Raw genomic sequence first — 23,075 nt, 5'->3', positions numbered from 1 at the left:
AACAGATCTTTCTCATATTGCAATGATCGATTCTATTTCTTTCACATTAAGTACTGTACTAGTAAATATGTGAAATGACAAACTCACTTTGAAGGTTGGCTTTCATACACATCAGTATTAAGTTTAGATCAAAAGTTACCTCAAGGTGCATTTACTGTTAACATGACTCGATCAAACAGATTAGAGGAAAGAAGAGAAAAGATCGAACTGACAAAGAACTAATGAAGATGGTACAAAGGTGGGCGCCAAGATCCCGCTGGGATCTCTTGTTTGTATTACTGTTATCATTAATTTTTGACAGAATTTCAGGCTCCCTGTGCTTAAACTTAACTACCCAAATTTGTGAATAATTTTACCTCATCTACATCTGACACGTTGGACAACTATGTGACGGCGTATGTTTACGATAAAGCGTGAATGAGTGAAAGACAAATAAAGGGATGAAGATACAAAATTTAAACAGTAATGTTTTATTGAAAGAATCAATCCGGCTACACAAACAGTTAAATTATACTACATGTAACTTTATTCTCTCTTGTTTGCTAGGCCCATTACAAATATTTTCTTTACGGTAAGAGCGTAAATGTGTGGCCTATATCAAACCCGTGTGATTCTCGGAGAGTGTCGATTTTTGACAGATTCGGGCATGTTTCGTTAGGCGAGTTAGAAGGTACCGAACTACCACACATGGCTCATTTTTAAACAAATATCTATTCAAATTACATAGAAAATAAGTCTGTTATTTGAAACAAGTATTTGTTGAAGAAAAAATAAACAGTTATGCCATAGTAACCATGAACACAATAAAAGTCCAAACACGCACCGAGTTCTTCATGGTGGCAGCCATCTTGGATCGTTGATTAATCCCCGCAGTAAATAATTTATTTCGTTATTAACAATGAAATAAATGTTATCTATAGTATCTTACTTTTACTAAGTACATATAATTTTAACGATAATGACAGTAAAAATGTTGGAAAATCTACAGTTACATATATTTTTTATTAAAATCATCACTAATTTTAGAACCGATTGACGTACTGTTAGTAAAATACGGAATTGGATTATTTTTTCACGAATTATAAAGGTATAACTTTCGGGCAAAACAATGGCAACCAAATATCATATTGAGTGCTATAATATTTTTTCTGCTTAGTATAATCACGGAATTAGATAGCAATCTAATTCCGTTCCATAATAGAAGAGACCTTTCCCCTCCATCATTGTGATTGATCGGTTTGTAATCTATATTTAAACTTGATAAAAATAATCAATTAAGTATTCATTCTGAAGTGGATTCGATTCTGGTGTTTTGAAACAATCTACCCGATTTCCTTTTCAGTTTTGTCTTAATTAAATTAAGAGAATGCATAGAACTGTATGTATAATACACCATAAAACTTAAAAATAGAGCAGTATACATTGGAATTATATATGTACATGTATATAAAAACGTTCAACCACGGACTTAGATAGCATCTAATTCCGGGGTTCAAGCGAAGGTTGTTGCAAATAAATTAAATATTTTTGTCAGCTTTGGTGCTATGTTTAAGCATATCATTCAAAATATTTTGACTGATGTGTACTACAACGAATTTTGGCTTTCTGGGGCATTTTGCCGAAAATCATTAATTATCACACCACTGAAAAGCGGTTGCTTTTGCGGGTACCCTGCGCCTGGTCACATTAAAATCCGTTTAGTTTAACAGTCAAGTTACACTCGATGGGGAAAAGGGTACACTACCCTTGCAATACAATGTAAATTGAAGTTACCATATATTGTGTCAAGATTTAATGACATCGACAACAGTTCATGTAGGCGGAGTTATGATTCTTTTTTGCGAACGGGGCATGAAGTGTGCGACGTCATCAACAGTAAAACCAAGGCTTATGCAAATTTCAGGCGGATTCTTTTACGAGTAAACCGGTCATACGTCGATATGTTTTAAAAATAAAGTTTGTATCCGCTGCTAAGATTTGTGTACCAAATAGTCAAGAACCATCCACAGAAAACATTATAAATATAAGGAATAGTTTTCTCTGAGACTAGGTTATGAGATTATAAATCCAGTTGAGCACATGGAAATTAAGCAAACTGTTTACTTTGATTTTCTCTTTTTCAGCTAGAATTATCACTTTATAACCCGACTAGATTATATCAAGTTGTTCCTTATTTATTCGTTGGCTGTCCGCCAGAGACTCTAGCAGCTTAAATTCCCGAATGAATATCAACAAATTAAATTCATGTACAGTTGTTCAACAAAACATAATGAAGAAATACATGCATTAGGGGTTTAAATACTGCTGGTCAAATATCAGGGTCGTTGGGATAACTAAGTCAAAAGGTAAAGTTTCTGCTTTTAATCATCAAATGGCTGATCACGAAAAGTGGTACAGTTATGAATGAGGTATATATGATGAATAAGCATGCATAGGTTAAAGGTCGAAGGCCAAGGAAGCTATAGTCAACATCATTCACGCTAGTTTTAGGTATATAATTAGATATCTCCAATTCAGTTGTTTCAACTAGAAGATGGTTATAACTGTGAGATTGTATGACACCAGAGCCTGCAGGTCGTGTGCATTTATTCATCATTCCTAATTAAAGACTCTAAGCGGGACATTATTTGAACAAACATTGTATTAAAGTCGTGATTTGATATACAGAAAAAATACCGATTTTCTTTATGTTTTTCTACTATTTGATTAATGAATATTTTTTTCTCTCTATGATTTGATAGGGTTATGTGGTGATAAATCAAGTCGAGCACGAGAAAAATTGAATACGTTTTGCAGATGACGAGTTTGTATCTACTTATTTCCGGGTCCAAACTTCGACTGAAACTATTTCTATTTATAAATCAGGCATTTCCTTTTAAACTTTTCTTTAACTGATGATATTTCTGGAAACTTCGTAATTTCTATCGTAATGGAAAAATAATCAGAACTGTTTATATATCTAAAGCAGGCAATGAAAGTCCTTGCCAAGTCTCGCTAGAAAGGAAAATCAGAACACTAGGACGGTCCGTCCGGCCCTATGTCGTAGAGGCACGGTGTAGTCTAGTGGTAGGACGCCGGGCTCGTGACCTAGTGTTCGAAGTCACGGCACTGTGTTGTATCCTTGAGCAAGATACTTAACTCTGCTTCTTCCAGTCTACTCAGCTGTAAATGAGTACGTGGTTGGGCAGTGCTAGAATTGTTGAATGCTAGCTGTGAGCGCCGAAATGGCAGCACCGGCTGTATGCTCCCAATGGTGTTGAGAAAGATATTGCCTGGTTGCAAAGGCCCTATATTAACAGTTATGAAATGTACAGATAATCAAAGTCCTATATATACGATTTCATTGTTCTATGCGAAAACGACAGTGAAATAACACAACATCTGTTATTAGTTCAACACCTTTATTTCACCAGGAAACCCAGAACAATCTGACTTAATGGATATGGTCTGTGATGTAATGTAAAAATACTTAACACTTTCAAATACATTTCTGAAAACGACCCAATCAAAATATGTATTCGAATAAGAATCATCAATGAATTGACGAATTAAGTCACTAATGACTGAACGAATCGAGTCACCAATGACTGAACGAATTGAGTCACCAATGACTGAACGAATTGAGTCACCAATGACTGAACGAATTGAGTCAGCAATGACTGAACGAAGTGGGTCACCAATGACTGAACGAATTGGGTCACTAACGACTGAACGAATTGAGTCACCGATGACTGAACGAATTGGGTCACTAACGACTGAAGGAATTGAGTCACCAATGACTGAACGAATTGAGTCACCAATGACTGAACGAATTGAGTCACCAATGACTGAACGAATTGGGTTACCAATGACTGAACGAATTGGGTCACTAACGACTGAACGAATTGGGTCACTAACTATTGAGTCACTAACGACTGAACGAATTGAGATTTCCGAAGGCAGATTTCTTTCTTTCTGAATATTAAGTATGGCAATTCCGTGTTGATATCATGTTGAACCTGATAATTGGTATTTGTACATGTGGTTGGTGCTCATTGATCAAAGTTCAATTGAATCATGATTTTGAATACATGTACACGTTCATCAGCTTAAACAATGGAACATCTAATACATTTGGTTGATGATCACATAATTTATCAGCATACAATTTCCCACGTGTGTTTGCCTTGAAGGCAATGAGAACCCTTATAGCTGTAGCACAAACAGTGAATTAACAACCTGATAAAATTATTGCTTAACAAATGGACATCACAAGAGAACATCAGCTGGTATTAATTACCAATCCTATTGTAAAGCGCTATACTATTCTTCTTTTCTCAGATTTCCAAAGCATGAAAGCTTATAATAATAATCACTAAGAAAATCTTTATGAAGTGATCAAAATTACGAAGAAATGATGAAACAGTTCATTTAAAATTGCATTTTCCATGATCAAGAGACAGGTTGATTCTGTCATGCATGGATTACAAAGAAAACACAAACAGTTAAAATTAAAATGACGATGACCTGTGATGACCTTCCATCTTACAAAGTTAGCCATTTTGACATTCCGCTCGACTCCATTAATTCTGAAAAGATACAGAGCAAATACTCAATATCACGTAGTGACAGACCATAAATAATCCTGTGAGGAGACGACTACAACAGATATCTTCTAAATCAACCTTTGAGCGAGACACATTTCTGAGCAAGTCAAGTTTTGATTAATCCCTACAACCATCAGTTCCCTACTAGTGTTCTATACGTGCATATCTTAATGAATGTAATGCTTTCGATATGCCATAGGTATATTTCTTAATCGTCTAATGGGAACTTCTTGTGCTATAAAACCGTATATGTTTTCACTGCCAATTTGTTATAGAAGGAAGATAAACTGTAACCTACCTTGTTTTACTTTCTCCAGCTTCGAGTTCAGTTCCCGCAAAACACTGAAGGTGACCCTTGGTCCATGTTTCTTCACATCAGACATACGGGGGACGACATATTCATTCATGCCAATCTCGAGATGTAAATCCGTGTCATGAAATGGGAGACAGATACTGGTTTGGACTTGCTCGCCTGGAAGGCGAAGGTCACACTGTTCAATCATGTTCTGCTTTGCGAAACATGGATCTGGATCGTCCATATCAAACACACAGAAATCCGCGTCAGAAAATGCTAAATCGAGAAAAAACATTTCATGTGTGTTAATAACACATTTTTTTCAGTTTATAATTCATTAGTACAAGAACAATATAAAATGATTGGATGATAACAAATTAAAGTATGCATTGTTGTAATATATAAATAAAGCCATTGATTCTTGAAACAGTTAATTTATATGTAGGTTTCTAAAAACCCATGCACAGTAACTTAGAGTATCAATATATACCTTGCACAGACGTCACATCATTGCAAGTGCCGTCGCTCCCACCATCGTCATTATCAATGTCGGAAATAACGACCTGATCATCAGACGAGGGTTCTGAAGCTGGTAGTTCATATGTTGTGTGCTTGATTGGTACTGCCCACCGACCAAACTCCAATATATCATTCCCGCTCTCTGTAGGTATAGGGTTGTCTTCCTTGCACATTAGAAACTCTACAAAAACAAAACTTCTTGGTAAGTACCAATCCATGAGATTTGATTTACATATGTTTTAAAACTATCTTATATAAGGTTTTATGCCATTTTATACAACAACCTCTTCTGTTGAGGGACCTGTGCTAGTTTAAGTTAATATAAAGGAGCAAAGTAAAGCAAAGCATCCAGGCACATACATACTATCACCTTAGCCGAAGGGGAAGATGTCGATGTACATCTAATGACAAATAAAATAATAATCATATACATCAGGTACTATAATATCTACCTTTGACAACATGCCCTTCTCTAATATCACTTAAGGTGGGTTCTTCCTCGATCAACTCGATACAGGACACATCTGACCTGGCGCTGTTCATGGCTTCAAATATCACCCGAGCCTCGTGGTCACTGATCAACAAATCTGTCGTTAACAGAAAATGACAAGATCTCAATGGGCAATCTATACTAAAAACATAGGAAGTGACCCATTGAAAACTTGTCTGCATATGTTAGTTGCATTTGTCACAGGGCTGACCAATGACATCACTCACAAAAGACACTACCAAGACATACTTCTTAAAACCATGCCAGGAGTTGCGAACTCAATAGTCACACAAAACGCAGTTTACATTCAAAGTAGATGGTCTACACAGACATATTAGCATCGCTCATGAAAATGATGGAAAGGAAGCAACCCTTGCATCGAACAAAGAAAGGCTTGAACGACTACAACTTTTCTAAAACAGGAGTCAGTGGCGAGTAAGTGACGAAATCAAATTCCTAATTATGAATTTACCTTTAGATGTATGTTCGTCTGCCTCAGCCAGCAGGATTGGAATCCGAATTGCATGTATGCTGTCAATGTCTTCATTAGACTGGGCAATCAAACGTTCAGCTTCCTCTTTATTGTTTTGCTCCTTAGATGACATGCGCATGTAATTAGCCACGAAATCTTCTTCCCAAATTTTATCCCTCCGTGCATACCCCACTAAGCTATCCGGAGAGGCTAGACCGTCTAAAAAACATAAAGAGCAACTGTGAAAGATTCTGAAGTAACTACATGGATTTGACGATCAATTGTTTTCAAATACTTATTTTTTATAACTGTGAGAATGATAACGTAATTGATTTTTTTAGTGCTGCAAATTTGACGACATAGGTGGTATAAGCGCCAGGATTATGACGAGCGTACATCCCATGAAGGAAGAGACTGTAAAATGATATGTATGTATTGAATTACCGTAAACAATGTATACGTGTTATCTCTCTATCTGCCTGTCTATACTACATGTACCTATACTACGTATTTGTCTATACAAAATATGAAGACGATGATGAGGATTATAAAATGCTAATAAAATATAAAGAAGATAAAGGTAATGTAAAATGCTACCTTACCATGTACAGAATCGTCTTCGCTGGCAGTGAAATAGGAGCTACACGATTCCTCGTTAGATGAGGTCTCTGAGGTAGACCAGCGAGGACTCACGTCTCTGTAGGACACATCCTGTGTATTCATTTCATCTCCCTCATGACTGAGAAATTCTAAAATTTTAGATGGTAATAATGAATTTAAGATACCACACATATGGCATACATGGAAACAAATCCTATCTCAATACGTCATTAAATGCGTTATCTTACATACTTCTCTAGTGTTAAGAAGTTACATTGTGTGCCAAAAGGCATTACACTTGTTCAAATGTTTAACGTAAAAAATAAAATCAGAAATACATAAAATATAAGTACCTTTCACCTCTGGACCATTCTGGGCGGAACTTATGCTTGCCACTTCTTCGCTTAAGTCGATGCATGAAATGTCAGAATCTAAATCATAGCCAGATCTAGCACTTTCTTTACCATTGTTCTCATGTCCGTAATAGGGCTTCGTTTGTTCACCATCCTTCGGCATGTATTCGCTCAGCAAGCATGGCTGCCATAGTTGTTTTCTTTGGGAAGAGCCAACCATACTTTCAGGTGAATTAAGAATCTCTACAAGGTAAAAACAAATATACAATCATTTAAGTTTTCATAGTTATCATATATATTTGTCAGTTGTTGTCATTTGATTAAAAAAGTAATTTGTAAAACCCTTAATTAACTTTTATAAAAAGAAATGAAGTTGACACAATGATGACACTGAATCATTTCAGTAATTTTTATAAATAGTAACAGTGAACTTGGCATTAACATTGGCATGTAGTATCAAATTGCATCGTCAGTCGAAGAACTTTAACGATTTTATGTGAATGTATCGAAGTCCAAATGTATGTTCTGAAGGTATTTTAAATGAGTTACCTTGAACTGAATTTTCATCATCAGTGATTGAGTGTTCTGGATCCTTCCAAGCACCTACATAATTTGAAGCGTTGGTCCAATTAAGGAGTCTGACTATGTCCTCGTGTGATTCAGACAAGGAGGTAGACAACAACTGTCGTCTTTTGCAGGACAATGCGAGTTCGCTTGGGACGATCAATCGACCAGTGTCCATAACATCAACAGAAATCTCTGTTCTATTTGTGACGTTTTCTTCCACACCACATCTCGGTGATTCATTGGAGGTAAAACATGCTGTAAAATTGAATCAATTTAATATAACGTACTATTATTATTTACACAGAAGAACTCCATTTCATTCTTCAAAGTAACAAATACTCAACACATTTTCCAGCAAATGTTCAACAGCGAGTTCATGTATTGTTCCACATTTATCGTATGTGTTTTTATTAACGATGCTCAACATTACAGTTAACTTCTATCTAAAAAAGAACGTCGACTGCAAATTCCAAAATCCCGCTAACCGGTAAGCTGCTATACATGTGATTGTACTGTTTTGTCGGTAATACATGCATGAATCTGATGTGATTCATGTACTAACGTTTGAAAATACCAAGTTTTTCAGAAAGCAATAATAAAATCCCAACTTACTTTTCACAGCATGTTCTCTCCTGGTAGATCCCAGATTCGGTGTTTCCTCGTGCAGACTCAAATCTATACACGACACATCAGACCGTGCACTATCCATCGTGCAAGTTGGCATCGTCACAGGTATGGTGCACGTTTCTACAAATAGTAATGATTTCTGATTGCACTAATGGCATCGCAATGTAATTATAAGCTTTATATATGAGCATTGGTATTATGAATTTTGTATTTTTATGAAATTATTGAATCTTGTATATAATGTATGTGAAGTGGTGACTAAAGTGGTGTAAAAAATATTGGTGCATAAACTGGAACCTCTGTATACATTCGTGTTAAATACCACATTATTGATCTATACCTTTGACAATAGCATTATCCTCACCTTCCGACTCCGTATTCACATTGTCATATTGTTCTCCATCATTAGGGAACATCCAAGGAAAGTTGTTCTTGTCTAGTTGTACATCTTCAGCGTAAGATGGCGACGACAAGTTTGCCCCACTTTGTTTGGGTATAGTCTTTGGTCTCACAAGCTGGTCGGCGGGTTCGTGTTTGATAGGAACATGCAACGCGTTGTTGTCGCTGTCATCATTTCTACTAACCCCCAATGCCGGTAAGCGTGGTTCATCGGAGGTATTGGGATGTTGTGGAAATTCTAAAAATTAAAATCAGTTACTGTAGTTTGACTCTATGAAATGATTTGAGTTTAAAAACTGATGAAAGACGGTGATAAGTAAGATCAAGACTTAGAAGAATATTACCTTGTTTGTTAGGAATACTCCTGCTGGCACACATATCTTTAATGATACTGGTCAGCCTCATACTAGTGTTGCACAACTCCACATAATAGCCATATCTTTCTTCCTCATCGTCAGTTGGCATAACTTGTACAGATTTATCAGTATTGATATCGGTTCCATCTACATCACGCACGCTCATTTGATGTACGTCCTCATCCAGGTTAGTTTGGGAAACTGACGACGAGAGCTTGATACTTAGGTTGAGCTTATTACTCCGCGTGCTTTTGTCACACATTTTAGTCCTCTCAAAAGGCGAGTGTTCTTCAAGGGAATGTTTGGTCGATTCTTCTAGTTCAGGAGCCGGTGCCTTATTATCATTTGTTGATGTAAGAGGGTCATCTGCTGAATCGCCACGAAAGAAATCTACAATGTATATATAACAAAAGAATGTTTAGCTAAGTATGGACAATGGCATGAATAAGTATTTTCGAACCACGACGTTAACAAACTATCAGAGTTAGTGTCATTTGGAGGAAAATCAACTTTCAATCTTATGCTTACCTTGCATGTAAGACATTTCCTCATTTGCACATAGCTTCTTTATCATATCACTCAAGTTCGATTTTCTGTCACTAAAATTTCTTGGATTATTGAAGCTTGTTTGCCTGTCTTTTGTGGCATTGGTATCATCTACATCATTTATAAACTCACTTTCCTCACTGTAGCACCCCTGATGATGTTGAACATCTGCAAAATGTTGTTTAGAATTACCACTGATGAGTGATAAAGGGTAAAACATGGCAAATCAAACTTCAGACAATGAGATCATTGAAGGAGCAAACGACAAACGCTTAGATGCAGATACTTGATAAAACCATTATATAGATATACAGATACACAGATTACATATGATGATTAAAAAATGAAAAAGTTATTATCTTACCTGCAGCAGACATGTTTTCATTTTCCATATGCTGACAACCATTTCCATCACTAAGGTCTATATAGGAAACATCAGAGTTTTGATCTTGATCAGAAAGAAGATCTGCAATGGCTTCCTTTGTTACTTTGACAAGGTTGACGTCAGATTCGGACACCAAATCCCCCAGGTTCAACCGTGGTACATCTCTCGGCCGGATGTGCCTCGAGGATACAATTTTGAAAGGTGTTGCGAATTTCAACGTCATGTCGGATGATGATGTGGACTGTTCACTGTCTGAATCATTTGAAGCATTCTTGTAGATATCTGAAAGGTAAAAGGAGAATACATACTACAGCTGAGTCTCGTTAATCAGGAGATCTTTTTTTAGGTTTTTGCTGATTAATTCATTAACCTTTTGAGCATAAACATAATCCAGTTTCAGAAAATCTCCGGAAAGAGACTTTTTCATAAACATAATGAATAACAATATCATATATTGCAATTAAATCATAAATGAAATAGGTACATTGATGTATTGTAAAAAGCTGCTTTCGAGTGTTTGTTGTATCATTCTAAGATGATACTTTATATTTGGAACGGCAATGACAAACTATAAAATGTTTTCCAACTTCACATTGATAAATATTTTGATAATTTAAAATTCCATTTTGTAATAACAAAAATGTCTATTGAACTAACCTCGTATCTCAACGTCCTCCACAGTGATGGATGCGTCCACAACATAGTTGGATACCAGATTAGATACACCATTCTGACGCACTGGCTGTGTCGGCTCATAGTCGGCAGATATTACATTTTCATGGTGCAATGATTTAAAGTCATCTGTAGGTTTTACTTCAAAATTCTCAGCGATATCAAATCCAACTATTGTTCCGGATTGAGACCGCTTTGGATGTACCATAACTAACATACTTTCCAGCTTCCTCGAGGAGTTCATGTTGATATCTTTATCGTCAGACAAGACACATTCGTCTTTTGACCTGTAATGCATGTTGATATATCCGTCTTGGGGTATGGCACCTTTGCCCGTTGATCTGGGGTTTATGGTAATCATGTCTCTGTTACCGAATAAGACATGTCTGTCCTCTGATCTGAAGGAGTTCATATTGACATCCCTGTCATCTGATAAGGCACTTGCGTCTGTTGACCAATGGCTATTCATAATAGGCATATCTATGTCATTGAAGACGACATTCTTGCATTTTGACCTGGATAATTTCATATTGGTATTCGTTTTGTCGCATGCGAAACTTTCATCCTTTATCCTAAAATTTGACTTTGCATGGGGCCCAACAACATGATGGTAACTTGCAGTTTCAGAATGTGTTACTTGGCACTTGCATCGAAAGCCATCTGTGTTTGCATGACAGCCTTTTGTTCGATCGCATTCTTGTAATCTGGTCTGAGGTTGGACGTCTTTAGTTGGAACAAAAATGGGTTTGTCATTTATTGAAAGACCCCGGATGTTGTTTGTTATTCCTTCAGTTGAACAGTGAATGTCGACATCCGAAACATGTTTCTGTTGATAACTTTCGTTCCTTTTCGGTAAAGGGTTTTCGACAAGAAAATTCCTCATTTCCGCTTCCAATTGATCGATTCTGGCAAATAAATCACTTGATTTACCAGAAATGTCTGCACGAGTAGCATGTCCACTGTCATGTGACGTAGTTGTATAGTTGTGACTCTTGCGTTGTTCGGCATATTTTGGGTATGCGCTACGTGATTTTGTCGGGCCGTATGCCTCTATTGATTTCACATCTTGTAGACACAACATGGATTTCAGTCTGACGTTCATCGACCTAAGTCTGTGGACTTCTTCATTGAAATCCTGGTGTAAATAAAATGTCTCATCAGTTCGATGAAGATTTGCAGCAATGTCCATGTTTTCTTGTCTCAGCTTGTCAATCTCAGTTCTGATTTCATATCTTATATCCATGTGACGTTTCTGTTGTGAAGGAAAATATCTTTACGCATATCGCTATGAAGTTAATTTCCATAATTTCCGTGGGAGATGGAAGGGAGATCTCTCGTTAAGTAAGACCAGGAAATCTCTCTTCCGATCCGCCACTAGTACATGTACAAAGCTATTCTTTAATGTGATTAGGTTTAAACATAAGCATTTTTCTGCTGCTTTTTTTTTACTTCGAGTATATCTTCGTTCTCTATTGTATAGTCTGATCAACATTTCAAGATATTTGTACAATGCTAAACTTTTTAATACCAACACATTTGCCGTGGAAAAAAAATGAAGATGTACCAAGAGAACATTTTAATTGTTAAATGATAACCTGCATGTAACATGCATATATTTATCCATGTAATCGATTATCTCATTCAGTCTGAAACTGAAACGTCGGTGGAGAGAGACATGTGTTATCTGTTTAAAATGTTGAAACTTTATCTGGGTAATGTAAATCTTCCAGAAAAAAAATGCAATAAAACGATATTAGGCCGTTTTTGTATTTGTATCTAGAAAAATATGAAACAAACTGATTGCTGAGGTTATACATGTACTTACAATATTGCAATCAATACGCTGTTTGAGTCCTTCGACCTCTAAGTCCAGTGGACTGTTATCATATCTTGGCTTCTTCTGAAGAATAGGCCGATCTGTAAATAAACTTGACACTAATTCCTCATACAGTATCAGGGCTACAACATCATCATCAGTTAAAATAAAATGTAACCTACAATGTTAATGAAATATCACAAAACTTTAATCTGATCAAAGCAAGCTCATCAGTGAAAGATCGATTATGACATAATATATTTGATCTTTGACTTATGAGCGTGGTTAACACCTTTGATCTATTGGGACATCCTATGACCATGGTAAACAACGCCCCCTCCGAAAATCATTAGTTTAAAAGATTTCAGGAACTAAATGTACACATTGCATGTTAAGAATGAATACTTTACTCTCATGAACTTTCCCATGTTGTCTGCTTTCTATTAATTGAAATACTTTTTCACTCGGACCGAAGATTTTCACTTAAGATTTGAAGATCCATCCTGCCTTCACTGATTGCGGAGTCTGGCTTTATTCGGCTCAAAAAGAATACATATAACAATATAACTCTTTAAAACAGAGGTAATGTTTACTTACCCTTGTTGATAAGTCTTCCGTAAAGAATTTTTGTTGGTTTGTCTAGTGGCATTTTCTTTATTTAAGTTGCTTATTAATTTATAATCTCCCTCGTAAAAAAGTCCGGCAATACTCACTGCGTGAGCTGCTAAACTACCAGCGTTGCTATGATACAAAAGCCATATCCGGTCACGTGATAACAATTCTCGCGACAGTTGGCGCCAAAGAGAAGCTAACTCGTGTTTCATATTTTTTGTACATGTTTTGATAAGTGCTTTTGATATTTCAGACCTATTCTATCAACTTTTGTTACATAGAACAAACCTAAAAGATCACATTTAGTCCAGTATATTATATGGTTATTACAATTATTTACCGAAATGCATTCAAAAGTTTTCAAATCAATTTTCATTATTTGTTAATTATTATTTTTATGCGTCATGAAAATACCGCATAAACAGTAACGATACGGTATATCAAGTTTGAATCAAATCGAATAGTCCGGGTTTTGCCGTCACCAGATTCCGTTTAAAGATTTATATGTAACTATACTGCGGAACTGTCATTTTTTGAAAGATGGCGCTCTCCATGAAGAGAACGATTTTGACAGTTGTTTTATTTGGTATGCTATCTGTTTTATTGTTGGATATGTCTGTCATATTGTCAATTGACAATGGGCTGTTGAAGTAAATTTAATTAACCCTTCTTCATTAATTGCAGGTGCAATATGTGTCGTATCCAGCCAGGTGCTAGAACTCGACGAAAGGTAAGATCGGACACCGGTACCCAGGGTAGATCAGCTGATTGTGTCCTCGGGCTATTAATTATACGGTCGTCGATCAACCAGCTGATTGATGACATTTGTGTGAACTCACCTACTTCTGAAGGATTGGTGCTGGTCACAACTCTAACATTTTAAAAGACAACTACTCCATTGCAATTTTTAGTTTTCATATCATTTCAATGTGTCGAGAGTTGTTTGGAAACAGACATTGTATGTGGTACTATTGATGAAGGGTGATATTAAACAAATTGGATCGAAATAAAAAAAGTGTTATTCTCAACTCCTTACTGATCTGTCAGACCAGAGCCCCTCCCAGTTTGTGCTCTCTGCCTTTTATATCTTATATCTTATATATCTCATTGACGGATAGAATACTGTATCTGGAACATGTGAAACACTGGTGATTAATACAATTTTAAATTATTAAGTAGAAAATAAACTTAACTTATTAAATTAAAATAAAATCTGCATTTTATATGATTGAGTTTCTGAAAGCACTGTAGTCTGTACTACCTGGTATGTTGTATATGAAGGTACATAATCCTGTTTTGTCAAACTTAGATAAGTCTATCACTTCTTTCCAGCTTGAGCAGATAATTCATTTTGTCTTAAATTTCATGGTATTTTATTCTCTTTTAAAATTGGACAATTGAAACTTTTTCCTGACTTCAATAAGTCAACACAGCTTGTTCTATCTACGCGTATTTGTATATAGGTATATAACGTAAAATTGTTAAATAGAACCGAGTATTGACCATGGTGCTAACTTTAGTATTCGAGTATAATCAAATATATCTACTTTTTCCCTTTGAGTTAAATGCAGTTCTTCGATTACATTAGGTAAGCAATGTTTTTTGTAAGAAATATGTTATAATTTTTTAGGAAGATAATGTTGACATTATTTTTTCATTCAATTGTAGATTTTTAGATGTATATAAAGAAGTGCCATGGCTTGTTGAGGTAAGTACATGTATATAGTTGTATATTTTCATAATAGAACTGTTTCTTCTGATTGATAAAGTTGTTACAGTGTGGTCTAGTATATGGTGGTTCAGTAGAAAATGCACTTGCCTTCACCAATACCCTGTAAGTTTATGAAATTTTTCATAAAGGTTGTAAAATAAATATTAAGCAATTCAAAAAAGGATAGCTGTTCGTCATGTTTTGCAGTTGTAACTGCCCGAAGGTAACTTTTTAACTTTCTATTTTTATTTTTGTTTGCCGTAAACACAAAACTTGTATGAAGTTGGATGCAGCCAATTGATACCCTTTCATTTGTTATTACAGTTTTATGCGCCATGGTGCGGTCACTGTAAGAAGCTGGAACCGACTTTCCACCAGGTGTCTATGTCCCTCAGGAACACGCCAGTCAAGGTCGGCAAACTGGATTGTACCAGGTTCTCCAGCGTGGCTTCAGAGTTTAGTGTTAAAGGTTTTCCTACCATAAAGTTGTAAGTACTGGACATTAGTAGGATGCATATACAAACTATAATCAAGCTCAATAAATGTTTAAATTACATGGGGTTTTTTTTTGGTACCAAAAATCTTATCTGATTGCTGTGATAATTTATTACTCTACTTTAAATATCAGGTAATCTTTTTCATTTTGTTTCCTTTTGGTATCCTGTCCAACAATATTTTACTTAATACATTTTCAGTTATAATTGTAATTTTGAGTGACTCTCATTGACAGGCTGATCATTGACTGCACTACAGATTTTACAACTCTTGTTATCCTGTTGACCAGAAAAAGTTATATTTGTTGTAGATTTATCTATGACAGGGCATATTATGGTATGGCTTGATTTGGCTGGCTGAGTCTTAATATTTTCAAGAGCCTAAATGAAAGTCTTTTCTGCAGCATGATTTCCTTGATATTTCATAAAATCTCAAATAACCATACTAACTGACAAATTATATTTCAGTTTTAATGGAGAAAATATCTACACTCACAGAGGAGACAGGACAAAGGAAGACATTATGGAATTTGTTAATCGGGCCAAAGGGTAGGGAACAAATGTCTTCATTACATCACTGTAAACATATAAATGTAAGGTGCTACTAATGGATAACCAAATATGTTTACAAGAGCCTAGAAGGTTTATCCAATGAGTTGGGAATGAGGTAACATAGTGGTTTTAGGAGAAAGGTATTTTGTTTATAAAATTTCCAAAACGTTTAGTGCCAAATTTCAGAGTCAATGTGTGAAGTACTAGACTATGATAAACTATTTATGTTCAAAGTTGTTGTGAATATATATATTCTGATCAGACATTTGATTGTATGTGGTAGAATATATATATTCTGATCAGACATTGTATGTGGTAGAGTATATATATTCTGATCAGACATTGTATGTGGTAGAATATATATATTCTGATCAGACATTTGATTGTATGTGGTAGAATATATATATTCTGATCAGACATTGTTTGTGGTAGAGTATATATATTCTGATCAGACATTGTATGTGGTAGAGTATATATATTCTGATCAGACATTGGTATCAGTTTCCAAGGCTCCGTCATTTATTAGGTTAAAACTGAGCCTGTATTGCATTAAACTGTTCTCATTCTCAAGTATGGAATCTTTGCTCAGACCAACTTTCTTACAACGTGCTTAAATCAGGTGAGATGGCCAAAAGGTCAAGTGTAAATATTGGAAACGGTATTCAGCTTTTAGCCTTTCAAAAATTGTTTAAGAAAATGTTTTTTTTTAATTAATTTATCAACGGAACAAGGCATTCAGATTGATCACAGAATCTAAGTTTGAACAGGAGAACAATTTCATGAATATGGCTCCAACTCGAAATACTGGCTGTGATTAGTTATCCTAATTATTTTGTGTTTGTCTACATCTACAGGTGATTAATTACCTGTATTAATTTTGTGTTTGTCCACATCTACAGGTGATTAATGACCTGTATTAATTTTGTGTTTGTCTACATCTACAGGTGATTAATGACCTGTATTAACTTTGTGTTTGTCCACATCTACAGGTGATTAATTACCTGTATTAATTTTGTGTTTGTCCACATCTTCAGGTGATTAATGACCTCTATTAATTTTGTGTTTGTCTACATCTACAGGCGATTAATTACCTGTATTTATTTTTTGTTCGTCTACATCTACAGGCGATTAATCACCTGTATTAAGTTTGTGTTTGTCTACATCTACAGGCGATTAATGACCTGTATTGATTTTGTGTTTGTCCACATATACAGGTGATTAATTACCTGGATTAATTTTGTGTTTGTCCAAATCTACAGGTGATTAATTACCTATATTAAGTTTGTGTTTGTCTACATCTACAGGCGATTAATGACCTGTATTAACTCTGTGTTTGTCCACATCTACAGGTGATTAATTACCTGTATTAAGTTTGTGTTTGTCTACATCTACAGGTGATTAATTACCTGTATTTATTTTGTGTTCGTCTACATCTACAGGTGATTAATGACCTGTATTAATTTTGTGTTTGTCTACATCTACAGGTGATTAATTACCTGTATTTATTTTGTGTTCGTCTACATCTACAGGTGATTAATGACCTGTATTGATTTTGTGTTTGTCCACATCTACAGGTGATTAATTGCCTGTATTAATTTTGTGTGTGTCCCCATCTACAGGTGATTAATTACCTGTATTAATTTTGTGTTTGTCCACAGACCAGCAGTGCGTAATCTGGCTAGTAAAGGCAAGTTTGAGGAGGCCAAAAATCAACACAAAGACTCGGCTTTCTTCCTGTATCTTGGTCGACAGGATCCTGTGGATGACATGTTTGTAAGTCTTCATTACTTTACAGACACTTTACAAAGCATACCAGTGTAATATTTGTAGTAAAATATAACACTATTCTTGGAATGAAGAAAAATGATATTTTAGATATTTTTGCCAAATGATATCATTGCTATTATAAATGATGTTGCTATATTTTTTGAATTGCTGTTTGTTTACAGAGCAAGTACAGTAATGTAGCCGAACAGATGCTAATCCAGTCTTATTTCTACGCTGGTAACTCTGCTGTCCTTCCTCAGGTAGGTATACTTGTAAGGTACTTGGTATACTACATGTAGTTGTACTTCATTGTATTTGACCAAGCAGAAATGTAGTAACATAGGTAGTTTGTAACATAAACAAATTGCACAAGCTTTCCTAGTGTACTACATGGTGCAGTCTCATACTTCCCAAGCCTCTTTATTTGGATGGAGACTTGCAATTGTTCACCAACATTTTAAGCTCACATTATCGGAAATACTAATTTGTTTATATTGTGGTATAATTGTCCATCATCAGTCATCTAGTGGCCGGTATTAACTTTTCCTGTAAAAGACTACTCCTTAAGAACAGCTGAAGGTGTTTTGACTAAATTTGTGAAGGATTATTCCCTTTCCGATGGAATTCATTGCTATATTGATGAAGGTGTACCCTCCCCCCACTAGCAGGAATGGAGGGGCAAGGTCAAAAGAGGTTGCAGTTGCAGTTAGGCAATGTTAATCAAAATTAGCACAAAGTATTCTAAGTATGTCTCTTTGCCCTCGTATTGCTCTTGCTTAAAATGTATTTACTGAAATTAAAAAAAATAAAAAAAATCAACAATGACTTCCAATCAGAGTTTGAAATTCTGTACTCTTTGTTAAAAAATGGGTTCATGGAATTAGGTAGATTTTATTTTATGTAAATTTTTACAGATAAATTCTTACTTTATGGCAAATTGTGACTATGATACTTTTTTTTTTAAAATTTCATTTCTGATCTTTTCCAGCGAATAAAGCCAGCTGTGACCCCAACAGTACTAGCCTTTAAAGATCAGGAGGTAGTGGAATATAAAGGTAGGCTTGTTCACCTAATAATCTAACTTTAGCGTGGAGTTAAAATTTCTGTAGCCATCCAAAGGAAAAAGTGATTACAATGCAAGAGATCTAGATGTATTAAGGGTCCGCAAAGCCTGATTACTTAATAGAAATTATCTAAAAAATGTTACTTTTCATGAGAGTTTTTGGTACGTAGTGTTCCTTTTAATATCAGAATTGGTTGCTGTTATGTTGAATTTGTGGATTTATGTGGCAGGAAAATTGCAGAAATAACACTTACCCTAAATTTACATTGTATACAGTTATAAGGCGTCTGGGCAGAGATAGTTACAGTGACCAGGTGGCTTGATTGGTTATAATGTTAGTCTAAAGTTCAAATCCTGGTCTGACTGTGTTACATGTCACAGTAAATGAAGGTGACATTGTTTTCTAGCTCAAGATGGTATAGTGACAATGTCCAGTCTCCAGGACTGGATTAACTCTGAACGTTTCCCAGCATTCCCCCTGGTCACCGGGGCCAACATAAACGACATTGCAGAAAGTGGAAAGATCCTGGTCATGATGGCGTTTGATGATGAAAATACAGAAAGCAAAGCAGGAAGTGAAAGGTAAGTGAAACTTATATTTATTTTTTTCAGTGAATCTAAGTTAATTTAATTATGCAGTGGATGGTACAGTGATACACACTTACGTAGTGTGAAGACTGTAATCCCCATTTTGTATGTAAATCAGGAAACGCTTTTGTTCTGGATATATATTTTTTTTTTTCAGAATCTATGTAAGAAGGTTCAAATGTGAACAAAGTGTTGTGTTTGATTTGTGAGGTACACTTTGTATTTTAAGTTGATTTGTGAGGTAAACTTTGTATTTTAGTTTGATTAGTGAGGTAAACTTTGTATTTTAGTTTGATTTGTGAGGTAAACTTTGTATTTTAGTTTTATTTGTGAGGTACACTTTGTATTTTAATTTGATTTGTGAGGTACTCTTTGTATTTTAGTTTGATTCACAGAGATGTTGAATTGCTAACATCTGTGTGTCATTGTTACAACAGCCTTTCAATGCTGTACCCAACTAACATTCTCAGGACGTTTTCTCCACTAAAAACAACTCCAAGTCAATGACATTGTGGTAGTTGTCTCCCTTTGTACACAATTTTGATTGTCAAAAGATCCTGTTTGAAAACATTTTGTAGTATTTGCCTGTCTATCTGTCTGATGAATATTGGATATCATAGGTATATATATAATACAATTTGGTCATTTGTCAATTGCAAAGATCAGCAGATATTTTTAGGATGGCATTGGGCCAAAGATGTGAGTTTGTGATATTAAAAGAAACTTCCATTCTGTATTAATTTATTTTTCACTCTTTTACTCTTTCACTGATGTTTCTCAAATTGTCACATTTTCACAGTGATTATTCTTGCCTTGTTGCTGATGGGGACATTTAGCCCTTTGGCAAGTGGTATGGAGTCTTTAGTGTGTAATAGTGAGGCTGTTACCAGACAAATATATGTCATGTTTTAATCAGAGGGTAATGTTCAATTAAGTTTTCAATTAAAATAACAATACTAATAACTTTACATACTCGAATGTTAGACCTATTACATTTGCTTTCTTCCTCTTTTTCCTACACAGAGACGACACCTACGGAGTGTAAACTCTCGGTTAAAGTTTTATAATTTATGACATGTGACCCATGCATCTCTCCATTGCTGTTTGTGTGAAGAAAATTCAACCATATACCATTGTTGGTTCGTGTTCCATTATGTTTAAACGTAGTGCTTTTCATATATATTGTGTGCTGAGATTATATCTGGGCAGTTCAATTCAGACTTTCTGATTTTAGCTCGTGTTGCTCAGCAACACTGAGAGTCAGAGATACATGACAATTGCTCTGGTTGCTCAACATGAACTGTAAATAAGGGCAATATAAAATTTGCCTTATGCTTAGACAATAGAATGCTGAGTATTGTATTTCAGTCCTATTGACTTTCCACTTTGATAATTAGATAGCCATTTTACGGTCCTTGTTGCTAACTGCAGTAGTCAAAGTGTGGTTGAAGAGTCAGGGACATGGTCCAGGCAAGGTCACCCAGCAACTTAAATCTCTGTAATCAGATTGTCACCGGTACAGGAAATCTGAATATACTGTACTGTACCTTCATGACCTCTCAGCTGGCTATGTTTAGTAACTAAATGTGGTGAGATACTGTCACATCTGTGATAAATCTTAGCTTAAAAAGTCTAAATCATTTATCTTTCTTATGCTGTTTTTTTTGTGTGAATATAACTTTGATGTAAATACATCTATAATAATCTTTTCTAAGAGATCGTGATGGTAACATTACTGAAGTAATAAATCTCTGTTTTCATGTCTGCCTTGTAGAGATTAGTTAGATTATATTTGCAGCTCTACTGGAAGATAATTTCTAGTTTTGAGCAACACACAAGCATTCTGTAAGGAATATTGAAAAATATCCTGGTCCTATTATTTTTTCAAAATACATCTGACTTTGACGGAGAAGTTTGTTGGAATACGTTTTACTTTGATAGAAATTTGTACTGGAGCTAACCTGTTTTCTGTTCGTGTACTATTGTCGTTGATGTATATTGAGAAGGCTAAGTGCCAGAATGTTTTCCTTTTCATCTGTAGATTACATAACATATCCATCAAATGATAAATAGGTTCTTCTCTAATAGCTGTTTTTATCAAAGTTGTTTCTCATGGTTTTTAGTTATCCATAACTAATAATGCAGAAAAGAAATCTTTTCCCTTCCTCTGTAAGAGATTGATCATTTGATGGTGCATGGTTGTCATTGAATTAATGTACAGGACTGATACTGAAAACTAGAATTGGCTGTTCTGTTGACACCCACTCTTTGGTGTTATGTATAGAAATATGATCTGTATTTTTTAATCTGTTTGTAAGTTAAGATAATATTGCTGTACTTTGCCAATTCTTTTGGGTGATGCTCTGTACAAGAGACATATGATACTATCGAGATGTGGGATCAAACGTGACATAAACCGAATTTTTGTCAAACGTGACTGGCAATTTGTTACAGCACTGAGCGGGTGATTGGTAAGTCACTTCCCTTCTTTGTTGACAGCCATAACTTTGTGCTGCATTCATGAATTCAGAATTGAATTTTTCTTGCATGTTTTCTCCACCCACAAGACATGTTGTCGGACTAATGACAGACAATTGGACAGGACTAAAAACAAAACAGTTTTATAATGTGGTTAAGTGCATACGGAGGCTAGCTAAGTGCAGTGCTGAGCAGATAGCTGATATATACATACTTGCTGATTTTTCTCTTAAGGAGAAACACATGAGAGAATCTAAAATTGTCAAAAGCACTAGAATATTAGTGCGACATGCCATGGTATTAAATGTTTTCATTGCAATGCATTAATTGAATTTGAGCAAATGGCAAGATTTATGAAATTCTGCAGTTTTCAAAAATAAAAAAATAAGGGTGAAAAATCGTAATCTCCTTCAAAATTAGGGAGACAGGACAAGTATGAAAATGAATGTATGAATGATTTCAACACTTTGAGGCATCTTGTTTCTATTTCAATGTTATACGTTGGGATATAAGATCAGATATAGAAGGGGTAGATAAGTTACATTGATATACATCTGTCTTTGCAGAACACTTTTTTTAAAACATGACCAGCAGTATGAAAAAAAGGAATTTAAATTTGACAAAATGATTAGTATACACTAGCCATGATACGTTGATGTGTAATTGGGGTTTCATGAGTTTCTAAGGACAAACTCACTCTTACTGAAAATAGACGAGGGGTGGGGTTGGATGTCAGTTGGGGATGGGGTGTAAGGTCCTTATCTCAAAATCAAAAAGGTTATTTTTTTGAAAATTAGACACCGTGATACACTGTGGTATGTTGATGTACCATAGCAAAGCAATAAAGGTTTAGAAAGTTTCTGAGGTCAAGGTCACAATAACTGAAATTAGACCAGGAGGGTAAAGTAAGGAACACTGTGGGGCTTGGCCGACTGGTAAGTGTTGTACAGTAGTTAATATCAACATCAGAATTAGGGAACAAGGGTACTTCAGGTGAGGATTGGGGAACAAGGGTACTTTAGGTGAGGATTGGGGAACAAGTGTACTTTAGGTGAGGATTGGGGAATGTGATATTTTAGGTGAAGATTGGGGAACAAGTGTACTTTAGGTGAGGATTGGGGAACAAG

The 23,075-nt window shown here is 35.4% G+C and overlaps 3 protein-coding genes across 5 annotated transcripts in view; 1 reads left to right on the top strand and 2 right to left on the bottom strand.

The window, feature by feature from the left end:
- LOC110447611 (prefoldin subunit 4-like) overlaps positions 1-865 on the bottom strand; it is a 5,135-nt gene extending 4,270 nt beyond the window's left edge. Inside the window, exon 1 of the mRNA XM_021493408.1 lies at positions 824-865. Within this exon, the coding sequence (XP_021349083.1) occupies positions 824-847 (24 nt within the window). The 5' untranslated portion in view covers positions 848-865. The remainder of the gene's footprint in view (positions 1-823) is intronic.
- Positions 866-3,396: 2,531 nt separating this feature from the next.
- LOC110447630 lies at positions 3,397-13,408 on the bottom strand. Of its 3 annotated transcripts, none has more exons than XM_021493468.1 (16): positions 13,281-13,408; positions 12,693-12,784; positions 10,853-12,119; positions 10,175-10,477; positions 9,793-9,978; positions 9,253-9,654; positions 8,874-9,146; positions 8,495-8,629; positions 7,865-8,137; positions 7,316-7,558; positions 6,965-7,111; positions 6,363-6,581; positions 5,853-5,987; positions 5,372-5,581; positions 4,885-5,157; positions 3,397-4,568 (listed from the first exon to the last, which is right to left on the bottom strand). In XM_021493468.1, exons 1-16 carry the CDS (start codon positions 13,330-13,332, stop codon positions 4,525-4,527), a joined length of 4,254 nt encoding a protein of 1,417 aa, XP_021349143.1. In that variant the 5' UTR covers positions 13,333-13,408; the 3' UTR covers positions 3,397-4,524. The 3 variants fall into 3 exon arrangements, with proteins under 3 accessions (XP_021349143.1, XP_021349144.1, XP_021349145.1); XM_021493469.1 differs by having other exon boundaries at positions 9,943-9,978; XM_021493470.1 differs by lacking the exon at positions 9,793-9,978.
- Positions 13,409-13,814: 406 nt separating this feature from the next.
- Positions 13,815-23,075, top strand: part of LOC110447628 (protein disulfide-isomerase TMX3-like) — a 234,982-nt gene continuing 225,721 nt past the window's right edge. Inside the window, exons 1-9 of the mRNA XM_021493466.1 lie at positions 13,815-13,881; positions 13,980-14,025; positions 14,964-15,003; positions 15,331-15,494; positions 15,969-16,049; positions 17,711-17,825; positions 18,002-18,079; positions 18,808-18,874; positions 19,290-19,464. Of these exons, the coding sequence (XP_021349141.1) occupies positions 13,836-13,881; positions 13,980-14,025; positions 14,964-15,003; positions 15,331-15,494; positions 15,969-16,049; positions 17,711-17,825; positions 18,002-18,079; positions 18,808-18,874; positions 19,290-19,464 (812 nt within the window). The 5' untranslated portion in view covers positions 13,815-13,835. The remainder of the gene's footprint in view (positions 13,882-13,979; positions 14,026-14,963; positions 15,004-15,330; positions 15,495-15,968; positions 16,050-17,710; positions 17,826-18,001; positions 18,080-18,807; positions 18,875-19,289; positions 19,465-23,075) is intronic.

This window comes from Mizuhopecten yessoensis, unplaced genomic scaffold (genome assembly GCF_002113885.1).
Source record: "Mizuhopecten yessoensis strain PY_sf001 unplaced genomic scaffold, ASM211388v2 scaffold3537, whole genome shotgun sequence".
Classification (NCBI taxonomy): Eukaryota; Metazoa; Mollusca; class Bivalvia; order Pectinida; family Pectinidae; genus Mizuhopecten; species Mizuhopecten yessoensis.
This window is presented reverse-complemented; position numbering and strand designations above follow the sequence as displayed.

Excerpts from the sequence above, each read along its gene's own strand:
- LOC110447630 (XM_021493468.1), bottom strand. The coding sequence starts at position 13,332 with ATGCCACTAGACAAACCAACAAAAATTCTTTACGGAAGACTTATCAAC. Across the intron at positions 12,785-13,280 it reads CGGAAGACTTATCAACAAGG|ATCGGCCTATTCTTCAGAAG; the intron begins GTAAGTAAACAT and ends GTTTATTTACAG. Across the intron at positions 5,158-5,371 it reads TGATGTGACGTCTGTGCAAG|CATTTTCTGACGCGGATTTC; the intron begins GTATATATTGAT and ends TTCTCGATTTAG.